The sequence below is a fragment of the Ambystoma mexicanum genome, chromosome 7p, assembly GCF_040938575.1.
Source record: "Ambystoma mexicanum isolate Mex_15411 chromosome 7p, UKY_AmexF1_1, whole genome shotgun sequence".
Lineage (NCBI taxonomy): Eukaryota > Metazoa > Chordata > Amphibia > Caudata > Ambystomatidae > Ambystoma > Ambystoma mexicanum.
The window spans coordinates 7,461,206-7,477,645 of record NC_090939.1 but is presented as its reverse complement, the minus strand read 5'-3'; the positions used below and the strand labels follow the sequence as shown (position 1 = coordinate 7,477,645).

Below are 16,440 nucleotides of genomic sequence, written 5' to 3'. Positions count from 1 at the left end.
AAAGCCCATACCGACCCGCATAGTCAAATCTCAAGAAAGATGCATGTTACTTGCTGCTGCACTAGAAAAGCCCATACCGACCCGCAAAGTCAAATCTCATGAAAGATGCATATTACATGCTGCTGCACTAGAAAAGCCCAAACCAACCGGCAAGGTTAAATCTAATGAAAGATGGATATTACATGCTGCTGCACTAGAAAAGCCTAAACCGACCTGCATAGTCAAATCTCAGGAAAGATGCATATTCAATGCTGCTGCACTAGAAAAGGCCAAACCGACCCGCAAAGTCAAATCTCATGAAAGATGCATATTACATGCTGCTGCACTAGAAAAGCCCAAACCAACCGGCAAGGTCAAATCTTATGAAAGATGCATATTACATGCTGCTGCACTAGAAAAGGCCAAACTGACCCGCATAGTCAAATCTAATGAAAGAATTATATTCCATGCTGCTGCACTAGAAAAGCCCAAACCGACCCGCATAGTCAAATCTCATGAAAGAATTCTATTCCATGCTGCTGCACTAGAAAAGCCCAAACCAACCGGCAAGGTCAAATCTCATGAAAGATTCATATTACATGCTGCTGCACTAGAAAAGCCCAAACCAACCGGCAAGGTCAAATCTCATGAAAGATGCATATTACATGCTGCTGCACTAGAAAAGCCCAAACCAACCGGCAAGGTCAAATCTCATGAAAGATGCATATTACATGCTGCTGCACTAGAAAAGCCCAAACCGACCTGCATAGTCAAATCTCATGAAAGATGCATATTACATGCTGCTGCACTAGAAAAGCCTAAACCGACCTGCATAGTCAAATCTCATGAAAGATGCATATTCAATGCTGCTGCACTAGAAAAGGCCAAACCGACCCGCAAAGTCAAATCTCATGAAAGATGCATATTACATGCTGCTGCACTAGAAAAGCCCAAACCAACCGGCGTAGTCAAATCTCATGAAAGATGCATATTCCATGCTGCTGCACTAGAAAAGCCCATACCGACCCACATAGTCAAATCTCATGAAAGATGCATATTACATGCTGCTGCACTGGAAAAGCCCAAACCAACCGGCAAGGTCAAATCTCATGAAAGATGCATATTACATGCTGCTGCACTAGAAAAGCCCAAACCGACCTGCATAGTCAAATCTCATGAAAGATGCATATTCCATGCTGCTGCACTAGAAAAGGCCAAACCGACCCGCATAGTCAAATCTCATGAAAGATGCAAATTACATGCTGCTGCACTAGAAAAGCCCAAACCAACCGGCATAGTCAAATCTCATGAAAGATGCATATTACATGCTGCTGCACTAGAAAAACCCAAACCGACCTGCATAGTCAAATCTCATGAAAGATGCATAATTCATGCTGCTGCAGTAGAAAAGCCCAAACCAACCGGCATAGTCAAATCTCATGAAAGATGCATATTACATGCTGCTGCAGTAGAAAAGCCCAAACCAACCGGCATAGTCAAATCTCATGAAAGATGCATATTCCATGCTGCTGCACTAGAAAAGCCCAAACCAACCGACAAGGTCAAATCTCATGAAAGATGCATATTACATGCTGCTGCACTAGAAAAGCCCAAACCAACCGGCATAGTCAAATCTCATGAAAGATGCATATTACATGCTGCTGCACTAGAAAAGCCCAAACCAACCGGCAAGGTCAAATCTCATGAAAGATGCATATTACATGCTGCTGCACTAGAAAAGCCCAAACCAACCGGCAAGGTCAAATCTCATGAAAGATGCTTATTACATTCTGCTGCACTAGAAAAGCCCAAACCGACTGCATAGTCAAATCTCATGAAAGATGCATATTCCATGCTGCTGCACTAGAAAAGCCCAAACCGACCTGCATAGTCAAATCTCATGAAAGATGCATATTCCATGCTGCTGCACTAGAAAAGCCCAAACTGACCTGCATAGTCAAATCTCATGAAAGATGCATATTACATGCTGCTGCACTAGAAAAGGCCAAACCGACCCGCATAGTCAAATCTAATGAAATAATTATATTCCATGCTGCTGCACTAGAAAAGCCCAAACCAACCTGCATAGTCAAATCCCATTAAAGAATTATATTCCATGCTGCTGTACTAGAAAAGCCCAAACCAACCGGCTAGGTCAAATCTCATCAAAGATGCATATTACATGCTGCTGCACTAGAAAAGCCCAAACCAACCGGCAAGGTCAAATCTCATGAAAGATGCATATTACATGCTGCTGCACTAGAAAAGCCCAAACCAACCGGCAAGGTCAAATCTCATGAAAGATGCATATTACATGCTGCTGCACTAGAAAAGCCCAAACCGACCCGCATAGTCAAATCTCATGAAAGATGCATATTACATGCTGCTGCACTAGAAAAGCCCAAACCGACCCGCAGAGTCAAATCTCATGAAAGATGCATATTACATGGTGCTGCACTAGAAAAGCCCAAACCAACCGGCAAGGTCAAATCTCATGAAAGATGCATATTACATGCTGCTGCACTAGAAAAGCCCAAACCGACCCGCAGAGTCAAATCTCATCAAAGATGCATATTACATGCTGCTGCACTAGAAAAGCCCAAACCAACCGGCAAGGTCAAATCTCATGAAAGATGCATATTACATGCTGCTGCACTAGAAAAGCCCAAACCAACCGGCAAGGTCAAATCTCATGAAAGATGCATATTATATGCTGCTGCAGTAGAAAAGCCCAAACCGACCGGCAAGGTCAAATCTCATGAAAGATGCATATTACATGCTGCTGCACTAGAAAAGCCCAAACCGACCCGCAGAGTCAAATCTCATGAAAGATGCATATTACATGCTGCTGTACTAGAAAAGCCCAAACCAACCGGCGTAGTCAAATCTCATGAAAGATGCATATTCCATGCTGCTGCACTAGAAAAGCCCATACTGACCTGCATAGTCAAATCTCATGAAAGATGCATATTACATGCTGCTGCACTAGAAAAGCCCAAACCAACCGGCAAGGTCAAATCTCATGAAAGATGCATATTACATGCTGCTGCACTAGAAAAGCCCAAACCGACCTGCATAGTCAAATCTCATGAAAGATGCATATTCCATGCTGCTGCACTAGAAAAGGCCAAACCGACCCGCAAAGTCAAATCTCAAGAAAGATGCATATTCCATGCTGCTGCACTAGAAAAGCCCAAACCGACCCGCATAGTCAAATCTCATGAAAGATGCAAATTACATGCTGCTGCACTAGAAAAGCCCAAACCAACCGGCAAGGTCAAATCTCATGAAAGATGCATATTACATGCTGCTGCACTAGAAAAGCCCAAACCGACCCGCAGAGTCAAATCTCATGAAAGATGCATATTACATGCTGCTGTACTAGAAAAGCCCAAACCAACCGGCGTAGTCAAATCTCATGAAAGATGCATATTCCATGCTGCTGCACTAGAAAAGCCCATACTGACCTGCATAGTCAAATCTCATGAAAGATGCATATTACATGCTGCTGCACTAGAAAAGCCCAAACCAACCGGCAAGGTCAAATCTCATGAAAGATGCATATTACATGCTGCTGCACTAGAAAAGCCCAAACCGACCTGCATAGTCAAATCTCATGAAAGATGCATATTCCATGCTGCTGCACTAGAAAAGGCCAAACCGACCCGCAAAGTCAAATCTCAAGAAAGATGCATATTCCATGCTGCTGCACTAGAAAAGCCCAAACCGACCCGCATAGTCAAATCTCATGAAAGATGCAAATTACATGCTGCTGCACTAGAAAAGCCCAAACCGACCTGCATAGTCAAATCTCATGAAAGATGCATATTCCATGCTGCTGCACTAGAAAAGCCCAAACCGACCGGCATAGTCAATTCTCATGAAAGATGCATATTCCATGCTGCTGCACTAGAAAAGCCCAAACCAACCGGCAAGGTCAAATCTGTTCAGAAAATGCATGCAAAGAATATTGAAGATTTGCATTTCCTTTTCAATGTGGCCAAGAAAGGAGAGGCTTTTGCTCAATTCCCCAAACTCTGCCAACTCTAAAAGAAGAGGAATCCAGATTGGATCCTGGAAAACTACATTAATGATCACGCATGTCGTGACTTTGTGATGGCAATTTCCAAGTCCATGAAAATAAAAACGCAATCAGACATACACAGGGCTAGCTCCCTCAGAGTTCTGTCAGATGGATCATCTGATGAAGGAATCTTGGAACAAGAACTCATGTATGTGCGATGCGTTTCTGAAGGAATCTTTGTTACACAGCTGTGTGACATTGTGGGCATGAACAGCTCCACTGCATCCGGAGTGAAGGATGCAATATTGAGTGGTCTGCAAAGTGTGGGCGCATCATTGTATGGTCTTGGGAAGAACGGATGGTGCTGCTGAGAACCTAGGAAGTAAAGCCGTTACTTGATGCGATGTCTGCAAACCAGGGATGGGGCAACAGTGATCATATTGCAGTCGTGCACTCTGTAGCTCACAATCGACAGTGATCATATTGCAGTCGTGCACTCTGTAGTTCACACACAACAGTGATCATATAACTTGCCGTCTGTGATTCTAAGAAGGGCAGCTCATATTTAATCCGGTTTGAATAGGTGCTGAAGGGATGTTACTATTCACCAAAGCGTAGAAGGGAACTTAAAGAGATAGCACACAACCTTGACTAGCAACTGCAACATGTTGGTGGATTATAACAGATTAGTTGGTTAGCAAGTCAGCACACAGCTCTAACTGCTATCAAGACCAACTGGGACCCTACAGTAGTACACCTTGATCACCTGGCAACAGGCAACGACGAATATTCTAACAAGGCCATGGGGTTGCTCTACAATTTGAAATCGGAGTCATTTCTTTATTTCTTACACTTAATGATAGACTTTACTCTGCTACTTCAGCAAGTATACAGGCAGGAAGACAGCTAATTTCTGAGGGAGAATTTGGGTCCTTCTGCAGAAACGTCAACACATGAAGGCAAAGCCTCGGCAGGCACTTAAAGAGTTTAACACAACTATTAAAGATAATCATTGTGCCGGTGTCTCACTGCTACCACCAGGATAGCCCGGCAGGAAAGGCCAATTTAATGTTAAAGAAGACACTGTTGACTTGCTAGATAATGCCAGACCCTTTATACAAAACCGGTTTCTCAAGCATATCGGTGGCGAAACCCCATTCTTTGTTCACCATTTTTGATTTCACTTTTTGGCCAGACGATGTTGATCAGAAATCAAGTTTTGAGAATATAGAGTTTGAAAATCTTATTCAGTACTATTCAAATACCTTGTCAGATGAGGAAATTCCGTCTGCTCCGGGAGAGTGGCTGGATTTCAAACCTCATGTGTTTCATCGTAGAACACACAAGCCTTTATCTCTATTTACCACTCGACAGAGCATAAGACATCATGGAAAATAGCCACAAAGGAAGGCTGCAGAGACTGACCACATACCTAGACCCAGACGAAAGCCCTCAAGTGACTCTCCCACTCGTACGTACCGGACGAACATATCCAGACCGGCAGATGCACCTAGATAGACGTTGGCCTGCGTCACATCTGGATAGGATTGATTGAAGGATAACATGCCCGCGCCTAGAAAAACGTGAATGCTAGCATGTGCCACACTTAGAGTTGTGAACACCAGCCTGCGTGGCGTTTGGATGGAGTTGTTAATGTTAGCATGCCCACACCTGGACAGATCTCTAAACTCTAGCCTGCGCCGCATCTAGTTAAAGTGTGAATGTTGGCATAACCACACCTGGATGGAGTCCTAAACATTGGCTTGCGCCACGGTTAGATGGGAATGTGAGGGCCAAAAAGTGCCACACTCAGACAGAACTATGAATGTTAGCATGGTAAAGGTCAGGTAACCCACTAACCAATATAAGCTCAAACTCTGCATACTTATCTCACTAAAACAACTCACACAACCATCTCTCGCACAACAAGCCGCATGCACTTCACAACACTGCAACAACACATAAGCCGGAACAACAGCACACGCGGACTGACTCCAATCCGATACCCGCACCAAAGCTCAGCACCTGGTGTACACTGAGCTGAAGCTGCCAACAGAACACCACTCCTCTCACTATCCTACCCCCTTCTTCACCTTACTAACCCATCCCACCTTTATCGTTTACAGATCCGCCTGAGCGCCTGGGGACCAATTCCGTTGATGACAGTGCGCGGTACAAATACCTTTAACATTTACTGAACTGTTGAAGGAGTGCTCAGAAAAAAAAAATGAAACGTGTTCTTCCACTTTTGGAAATAATGCTGTGTATCAGCCCAACAACAGTAACCTGTGAGCGAGGACTTAGCAGCATGAACAGGTTAAAGAATGAGCTGCATGCCAGCCTAAAGTCAGATGCGGTATCTGCACTGCTTGCCTAAAGTCAGATACGTTATCTGCACTGCCTGCCTAAAGTCAGATACGTTATCTGCACTGCTTGCCTAAAGTCAGATACTTTATCTGCACTGCTTGCCTAAAGTCAGATGCGGTATCTGCGCTGCTTGCCCAAAGTCAGATACGTTATCTGCACTGCTTGCCTAAAGTCAGATGCGGTATCTGCACTGCTTGCCTAAAGTCAGATACGCTATCTGCACTGCCTGCCCAAAGGCAGATACGCTATCTGCACTGCCTGCCCAAAGGCAGATACGTTATCTGCACTACCTGTCTGAAGTCAGATACCTTATCTGCAGTGCCTGCCTAATACGTTATCTGCACGAATGAGAATTCAAGTGGATGGCCCAGATGCTGATGGTTTTGAGCGGAACCAAGCAGTACAGCATTGGCTCACCTCAAACCCAGGAGAAAGACACATTATGGGCCATAAGCTACCCGGGCCAAGAAGCAAAAAAGCAGTTGTAGTAGTTTCGTCAGAAGACAGCAACGAGCTGTTTGAAATGTTACGTACTGTTCATAACTTAAAACAAATAGAAGCCTGTCTCTTTTTCCCATCGTTAAGAAAAGCTGAAGGCACATATTATAGGCAGACAGTGCTGCCCAATGTTTAATTGCATCAACATTTCTTTTCAAGAAAAAGTGCTTGTGATTATATTTGAATTAGTTGATAAAGTAAGTTGCTGCTTGTTCTTACGCTTATGGAAAGGCACATCGACAGCACTGTTCAAGTTGGTCACCCATCGCAATGTTTTTTCAAATAAAAAAGTTTTTATCTCATGATTTTCTGGGTCGAGTGCATTTCTTTTAGGTCGAGTAGATAAGATGAGTTACTCGACCTGCAGGTCTAGTCGAATTTTACAGATTCTGCGAGCCCTGGATTAGGAGTAGTTAGTACTACTTAGAAATGCTTAGTCATTGATTCTAAACTTGTAGATCATCTGTATATTTCTTCCAACGCAATGCATCCTCCACAGTCCAGGCTTTATATTCTCTTGATGTACATATTTTATGAACATTAAAAATCTGTTTTCTGTGAGGTTTTATTTGATGTAGTGTCATACGTGTTTGCTAAAAATCACTCATAGGTTGCCTGTTCTTTCTGTGGTAGGAGAGCCTGAAGAGGCGGCATCTCCGCTGGACATGGCTGAAGAGGGCGAGGGTGAAGAGCTTCTGGACTCCGCGGGAGGTCTGCTCGGCCCAGATGGAGCTGCGCTCCACTCAGGTGAAGGCCGGCACGGCTCAGCTGAAGGTCAACAAGATTCAGATGATGATGAGTGTGATGACTCCGATGAACCTCCAGCGGACTCGGGGGAAGCTGCTGATCCTGCTCCCGATCCTGAGACTGCCCACAGTGCTGAAGGACAGGAGCCCTGAGGACGTCTGCTGAATGCGGCAGAAGAAAAGCCAGCGTGAGGTGAGACGCTCCTAACCGGAGATGGTCACAGGCCTGTGTATTACGAATGAGCCAAAACAAGCTCTTAATCCGCTTTGAGCGATTTATTGGCTGATGTTTTATGACATGCTACAACGCATGCATAAGACTGTATAAAGCGGCAAGAGATAATGGGGTAAGGAGGTATCTGACGCACCAGAGAAGGAGGTTTGCATGAGCTTTGGAGGGGTTAGTGCGTCCTCCAGAGCTGAACATATTGATACACCTCCAGGGGCCGTAGCATGTCTGCTTGGCTAGTGCTTCTAAGGTCCATGTGCTTTTCCTTATGCTGATTCTGATGGGACAGCTGCCAGATCATGTCTCGCCGGGGAGCAATTCTGCGACTAGCAAAATGATGTACTTCCTTTCTGGTACTTCAGTAGTTTTCCTCTTGTCTTACTCCATAGTCGTTCCCGCATTCTTCCTCCGCAGCATTTCTTCCTAACTTTGGTTTTGCAGAATCTTCCTTCTGATCTGTCCTTGGATCATCCTTGCTGTGGGGTTCTGCAAAGGGAGTAGTTGTTTAGACGCATTCTTGGGTAGGCCTTCAATGGCACGTTTGAAGTAGTTAAGATTTATCGCAACCAGGGCTCAGGTTAGTTTTATGAAAATAAGCAGTGGAAATATTTTCTAAAGCATATGGATTTGGAAGATGGGCGTCCCCCATGTTCAAAATCACCCAGGAAACGAATGATAGTTTTTAGTCAAAAATGACCCCCAGGTTTTTTGCTTTGTTTATTAGGTAAGATCAGGTACGTGGAGTTGTTCAGCGACTTTCTGCCAGTCATTTTGGTCTCATTGAGCACGGCTCTAAAAGGAAGGTGAGCAGGGTGTGTTAGTCAGAGGGCAGGAAGGCAGATGCAGAAACCTGTGGTGTTGATGGGAGCAGGTCAGAAGTACCCGTTACCTCTATCCCGATATGAAAGTGTCTTTTTTTTTGTGATTGGTCTAGATGGACGTTGGTTAGTGCAAGGGGCAGTACCCGGGTAGGAAAGTGGTTGTTTTGATGGAAGATGCATAGGGCAAGAGTCTGTTAAGTACGCTAGACCTGGCCAATCATCTGATGAGACTGAGGAAATGATAAGGTTTCAAGAGTTTAGTAGTGAGGACTTAGCTGATAGGGATGTCTGGACAGGGAGGGGTTAGGGTGTTGCTGCTTTCTGGCGGTTCATCATGAGAGTTTCAGATGCAGTCCAGTGTCTCGCAGCAGGGGATCCATACCTAGATGGAGTATCCCCTGGATGATATTGTGAAGAGGTTTGCGTTGTTTGTCATGATGTAACTTACGTTTCTGGTGCATAGTTCTTAGTTGGTTACTATTAGCTTTGTTAGAGTGATTGGTTGATGAGCCGTGTCTTGTGCTGTTTCCTGAATATCAGGTGGTTCACTTCCAGGTGGATACATTTGGGCAGTGACTGAAATCTCTACACTGGCTCCCAGTGGCTGCGAGGATTAAGTTCAAAACCCTCTGCATTGTCCACAAGGCCTTCTGGGGCCTGGGGCCTAAATACCTTCAACTCTCTCTTCCTAAATATCTTCCTTCCCGAGCCCTTCGCTCATCCGTCTCCAACTCCCTCAGGGTCAGCCGCTTCTCGAAGCAACGAGCTGGGGGTAGATCTCTCTCTGCGGCAGGGGCCTCCCTCTGGAACAGCCTTCCTGCCTCCCTGAAACTTGAGGAGAACCATCTCCGGTTCCGGAAGCACCTCAAAACCTTCCTCTTTGCTTCTGCTTTCTCTCTCCCTCTCCCCTGCTAAACTCTTCACTGAAACTGCACTGAATCTGCAACTGGGCCACTCTCTCCGACCTCGGTCCTTGGCCCAGCCACTCTCCACTTGCACTGCCTCCCTGGCAACCCCTGCACTGCGGGACTGTCTCTGTATCCCTACAGCTCTCCCTCCCCAGCACTTGTCTGCACTTACCTTGCCCTTGCCACCAGCTGGCCCTATTATTTATTTTTTATTCTACTTACCCTGTACTGCACTTCCACCCCTCCCCCTCCCCTTGCACTTTTCCCTCCCCCCTACCCCTGCACTTCCGCGATCTAAATGACACCTGGCCTAGTAGGATGGTTGTCTGTCTTCTCCTTGTTCCCCCTCCCTGCCTCGTCGCGCCTTGAAACACTTGTGTATAGGCGCGTTACAAATGCCATATCATATCATATCAGTGTGTTCCAGAGTTTCACGGCTAGAACTGCTGAAGAGCATTTTCCGTGTCATTTCTTATTGATGTTCGGGACTAGGACTAGAGCGGCATTGCTGGAGCTAAGGGTTTCTGAAAGGAGTGTAGTGGCTAAACTTGCTAATGAAACAGAGGGGGTCCTTCCCTTGTACGAGTGATGGGCGATGCACGAGGTACTGAAATGAATCCTTTTCCAGATGGGCAGACAGTAGAGAATCTGTCGTGCTGCTGTAATATGTTCCAATAGCTTTTTTTCTAAGAGGTAGTCTTGATACTGAATTGTGAGCTCTTTGAAGTTGTGTTATTAGGTAGTCAGGGATTCCGAGAGAGGAGGGGTTCACATAGTCATATTTAGATACTATTCTAGAAATCGCAGCCAGGTTCTGTGGGTGAATGTTATGAGTAAGCCAAGAAGCTGCGTAGTGTTTAGTGCTGGGAGAAGCAGCTTCTGATGATGGCTCTGAGCCGTGGATCAAGCTTTAGGGTGTTGTCCATTTGTGGTTCCAAGATTCCTTACTCTGGGAGACCGGCTTGGCATGGGCCCAAATGGTCAGGTTAAGGGCTCGTGGTGGTGTTAGGTTGTTGTTGGGTTTCAGAGCATCAGTTCTGTTTCTGTGGGGTGGAGTTTTAGTCTGTTTGCTGTCATCCATGTGTCCACATGTGCAAGGCAGGCTTTAATTCCTAGTGCGTTTGGTGACAGATTTTTCACAAGTTCATAAAATATGTGTGTGTGTCATCTGGGTAGTTGTAGCAGGTAATGCCAGATCTGTTGATCTCTAGAAAGGGTGTCCTCTACATGTTGAACAGTAGAGCTGAGCGTGTGGGTCTGCAGGTCAGTAGGCGAGGCAGAGTTCTGCAGAGGCTCATGATAGAGGTTTACGTTCTGCCCCTGAGGAAGAGGTGATCCGGCGCCTTCGGGATCTCCTGACGGATTGCGTCTACAGTGTCTGAGGCGTCCAGCAGGATGAGCACACTCTCAGAGTTTTCATCGGCGTCTTTTTTTAAGTGTGTCCCAGGTTTGGTTCTTTTCGGTAGTTTGGAAACTCGCCAATACATCCAATGGGGAAACCTTCAACGGCAGCAGAGCCAGGCTTGTCTCCATACAGCTGTGCAGAAAAGGACGTAGAAACAGGCAGAGTGACCCCATCCCAGACATGAAGCCCCCAAGCACAGATATCCCTGGACTTTGGAGCGAGGTTCATCCAATAAAGCTGCATGGTATGTTAAGTGGTTTCATTGACACTGGGCTTCCTAAGAGAACATCCTATCTCCTTGGGCGGCACGGCTTAGCAGCACCACGCTAGAATGGTATCCTTGCACTGGGCATCTCTGCCTGCTGCGACCTCTCCATCATAGGGCATGGCCTTCGGTCAGGTGACTAGTACCCATGTGACCCTTGTTCTGCTTCTCGGGCGAGATGAACTAGCATGCACCACTAGGCATGCCTGAACCCTAGCCAGAGCCTGACGTTACAGACTTGTAGCCTTCTGGACGTATCGACCTCTGCCAGCCAATCAGGCTATTGCATGGCTCTTGCTTTCTCTCTGCTCTGCACATGGCTGCACTGCTGCTCTGCCCCTGATGCATAGAAAACAGATCAAATAGGACTGTTTTGACAGTTCCTCCCTTTTGTGCTTTTCACACAAAATGTCTTATATTGTATTATTTTCCGTTTCTGAGCCCCTGCTACAGTTTCTCTTCCCTCAAAGCCGGTTCTCATTTGGAGTTTTATTTCCGATTCTGCCTGCACGCGTAATTACAGGCATTTGATCACTTTTTTACGTCTTTAGATTTTAACATTATTTTCCTGTTTCATGTTAACATGCATTGTTGCATTGAAGCGTTCATTTATTAGTATTCAATGGCCATTCGCTCTTGTCTTTCTGCTTTTACATGTTCACCCTATACAGCCTTCCCACACTAAGCACAGGCGACACCCTTGTCGTGTGTATATAAAGGTTATTGTTTTGGCTTTTTCAGCAGCAGTATCGGCAAGCAAAGCAGGCAGTTATGGTGGCAAGAATTGGGGCAATAAGTACTGCCCACACGTAAGAATCTGGGGTTTTCACGTCTGGGTGGCACTGCAGATTATGTCAATTGCTGTGCAGATGGTCACTGCACCCTGTGCTAATTCGACAACATGTTTGTTTTCATTTATTTGGAGCACATTAAGATTTGTGTTTATCTTTTTAATATTTGCACCTGTGTTATCCATTTTAATACATTTTCATACTGGTAAGGTATTCTGGTTGACCAGTAAAACTTGATGTCCTATTTTAAATATACTCCCTATTTTAGTCCTGCGGGTCACTAGTCCTCATCCACCTCAGTCTCTGTGATCAAAACAAAACACGCATCAGCTAATAGCTCTGGAAGGGGTGAGTGCAGCGGTTATTTGTGATGAATATTCTGGTTCCCTGCAGTAGCAAGCCTCCCCCAGCAACTTCCCAGCATAGTCAACACCTGGCCAGGCCTTACTTTGTTCATAGACTGAAGTTGTGGCAGGTGTGAGAAACCAGAAGGTACCTCGCCCGCTCCTCCCCAGGCATCTGCCATCCAGGTGGCCAGGACATGGCCATCACTTTTGGATCCAGTTTCTGGGGGTGGACCAGTGGGGGAGGATCACCTGGGTGAGGAGTCTTCAGAGAGTTGGGGTCGGACACCGGATGGTGAGACATGGTATCCCCTTCCCTGTAACGCCTTTATCCCATTCTACCCGGTAGGATATTTAGGAACTATACCCCCACACCCCTCTTTTACAACACAAACACGTTCTCACTGACTGCCTGCTCTAAGGGAAAACTGACAAACACCCGATCCGTTTACCTGACATGTCCCAATACTATGGTCTGGCGGGCCATTATCGACAATCACTCACACCTGACTTCCATTACACTTCCCCACACCGATAAAAGGTGGAGCACGAGAGCACACTCGGAGCAAGGCAAAGCACACGATGAAACAGCAGTTTTGAGACTGCAGCTGAGCAAGAGGGGAACAATGGCAAAAGTGAAGGGGATCGCAAGGAGGGACATTCCCTTGAACTTTTCGACAAGGATCCATTCCTTTCCAGAGACCTCGAGAATCGAAAGCAGAAGACCAGGACATCTCATTGGATATCCCAATTCCTTTTACCGTGTGCAGACTTGCCAGGTATTTTCTGATATATTGGAACTCATATTCCATGGAATGGAAACAGCACAGTACGTCTCAAAGTCCCATTGCCAGCGGGAACACTTCCACAGCATGGCCGGCACTCGAGAACCTTCACCCAATGCCTCAGGCCAGGAGTGGTGCTCCATGACGTCTCACAGTCCCATTGCCAGCAAGAACAGTTCCACAGGCTCTGCCTTGACCACAGCATGGCCGGAACTCCAGAACCTTCACCCAACGCCTCAGGCCAGGAGTGGTGCTCCATGCTGTCTGACAGTCCCATTGCCAGCAGGAACATTTCCACATGTTCTGCCATGACCACAGCATGGCCGGTACTCCAGAACCTTCACCCAACGCCTCTGGCCAGGACTGGTGCTCCATGCCGTCTCAAAGTCCCATTGCCAGCAAGAACAGTTCTACAGGCTCTGCCTTGACCACAGCATGGCCGGAACTCCAGAACCTTCACCCAACGCCTCAGGCCAGGAGTGGTGCTCCATGCCGTCTCACAGTCCCATTGCCAGCGGGAACACTTCCACAGGTTCTGCCATGACCACAGCATCGCCTGTACTCCAGAACCTTCACCCAACGCCTCTGGCCAGGAGTGGTGCTCTATAACGTCTCACAGTCCCTTTGCCAGCGGGAACACTTCCACAGCATGGCCAGCACTCGAGAACCTTCACCCAATGCCTCAGGCCAGGAGTGGTGCTCCATGACGTCTCACAGTCCCATTGCCAGCGGGTACACTTCCACAGGTTCTGCTATGACCACAGCATGGCCGGCACTCCAGAACCTTCACTCAACGCCTCAGGCCAGGAGTGGTGCTTCATGCCGTCTCAAAGTCCCATTGCCAGCGGGAACACTTCCACAGGTTCTGCCATGACCAAAGCAAGGCCGGTACTCCAGAACCTTCACCCAACGCCTCATGCCAGGAGTGGTGCTTCATGCCGTCTCAAAGTCCCATTGCCAGCGGGAACACTTCCACAGGTTCTGCTATGACCACAGCATGGCCGGTACTCCAGAACCTTCCCCCAACTCCTCAGGCCAGGAGTGGTGCTTCATGCCATCTCAAAGTCCTATTACCAGTGGGAACACTTCCACAGCATGGCCGGTACTCGAGAACCTTCACCCAATGCCTCAGGCCAGGAGTGGTGCTCCATGCTGGCTGACAGTCCCATTGCCAGCAGGAACACTTCCACATGTTCTGCCATGACCACAGCATGGCCGGTACTCCAGAACCTTCACCCAACGCCTCTGGCCAGGACTGGTGCTCCATGCCGTCTCAAAGTCCCATTGCCAGCAAGAACAGTTCCACAGGCTCTGCCTTGACCACAGCATGGCCGGAACTCCAGAACCTTCACCCAACGCCTCAGGCCAGGAGTGGTGCTCCATGCCGTCTCACAGTCCCATTGCCAGCGGGAACACTTCCACAGGTTCTGCCATGACCACAGCATCGCCTGTACTCCAGAACCTTCACCCAACGCCTCTGGCTAGGACGTGTGCTTCATGCCGTCTCAGATGGCCCTCAGCTGGTTGTTAAGGTAATCTCCATGTTCCAGACATGATGTGATATCCCACTCAATCCTTCCCCCTCAGCTGTGATATTAAACACATCAGTGACAGTATTATCTCCTGTGTCTCTCCCATGCTTGCATTCATGTTCGAGAATTGTGCTTTGCTTATCAGTCCTGTGGCTTTTTCCAGTGGACCCAACCTTCCCATAATGCACCTGCCCGCAGTAAATATTTCAGGGTGAAATATTCCTGCCAGATTTACCCCATCCCATCTACTAACTTTCTGATCTCTTTTGCTCCTGTTTTTGGTGGACAATCAGCATATCCTTTTGCTGCACAGAGTGTACCCTATGAAAATGGGATGCCACTTGAAAGTTCCATTTACACAAAATTAATTGCATAAATCCTAGTGTAACTTTCACTATTGTTCACCTTTCCGGAAGTGTCCCATTAGCCAGATTGTGTACAATGGCTTTTATTCTATTATCACAATTGCATTTCTCAAGAGTTCATCTGTGGGAGAGCAATAACATCCATGTTTAATAAGGGTGTATTTCCCCATAGCCCAGGCACTGGCCTTCTAGTGACAGGTCAGTGTGCACCTCAAGCGTAAGAACATAACATGTCCCACTGGGTCCGTCCTGGTCCTCCTCCGGCACACAGAACCGTGGGGTTATTACTCTGCACACTTGAAGGCCTCCCTGTTGCTGCTTCTTTTACTTCCATCAGTCATCCACTGGATTGCTGCTTTGTGATATTTTTCGTGTTCTAGGAAATACAGATTGGTGGAATATTCGGATGGCAGGTTTGTTTTCTATAGCTCTCTAAGCTACCTAGTTTATTTGACAGATGGTTTCCTAATATTTGGAGAAACATTTACAAATTTCAGTAACTCCTTTTTTTGCCCCATTCTGATTCTGGTACTAGCTTTGAAAAAGCCTCAGTTTCCCAGTCATGAGGGACCCCGTTGGGTCGTGTCGGCAATCTGATGGCACTTGGGAAAATCTCCCTTCGCTGGCCCCAGGGAAGCTGCCAGAATAGTCAGTACGTGGACACTCCCATGATGCAGTGCAGCAATGACCTCCCGGCCACCCACCCTGTTTCTTATTTTGTCCCTCAGGGCCAGTTCTCAATTTGATCTTTAGTTTCTACATCAGTGTCTAGTGAGACAAGCACGGTATCAAGAAAGACACAGACTCAAGAGTTACAGAGTGAAAACCTTTATTCAAAGTATTTGGCGTTGGTGTAATGCCTAAATGGCAAGATTTCCCTTAACTGATACTTCTAAGGATAGTCGAGGTCTGTAAGTCCCAAAACAAAAACTGTCTGTGTCAAACCTATGATTGCCCTCACGCTGAAACAAATGTAGTGCAGGATTGCTCTAAAAGAAAAATAGTGTCCCAAAAAAATATATTCAGATGGACTTCTTGTCAGGATTGGCACTGCCAGTACGCAATATAGTTCAACTAACACATGCCCTTGAAATGTCCCAGGCAAAGTTCTTGAAATGTCAAAGCAACTTAGTTCACAAAATCCTCTTAGTTTCGATTGGGTTCCCTTCCCCAAGCTTCTTAAAGTGCACAGTTCCTGTAGGCTTCTCAGGGTTCCTCTCCCCAAGCTTAAGCTCCTCTTGTTCAAGACAAAAAGGTTCACAGATTGCTCAGTCCTCTCAGGGTTCCCTTCCTCAAGCATAGGCCCCTCTTGTGTCAAGGTCCTCAGTACCTTTAGGCCTCTCATGGTTCCCTTCCCCAAGTGTAGGCCCCTCCTGTTTCA

General features: G+C 46.7%; 1 protein-coding gene across 1 annotated transcript in view; it reads left to right on the top strand.

Moving 5' to 3' along the window:
- RSPH1 (radial spoke head component 1) overlaps nt 1-16,440 on the top strand; it is a 372,437-nt gene that overhangs the window by 305,504 nt on the left and 50,493 nt on the right. Inside the window, exon 8 of the mRNA XM_069635651.1 lies at nt 7,502-7,807. Coding sequence (XP_069491752.1) covers nt 7,502-7,767 — 266 coding nt within the window. The 3' untranslated portion in view covers nt 7,768-7,807. The remainder of the gene's footprint in view (nt 1-7,501; nt 7,808-16,440) is intronic.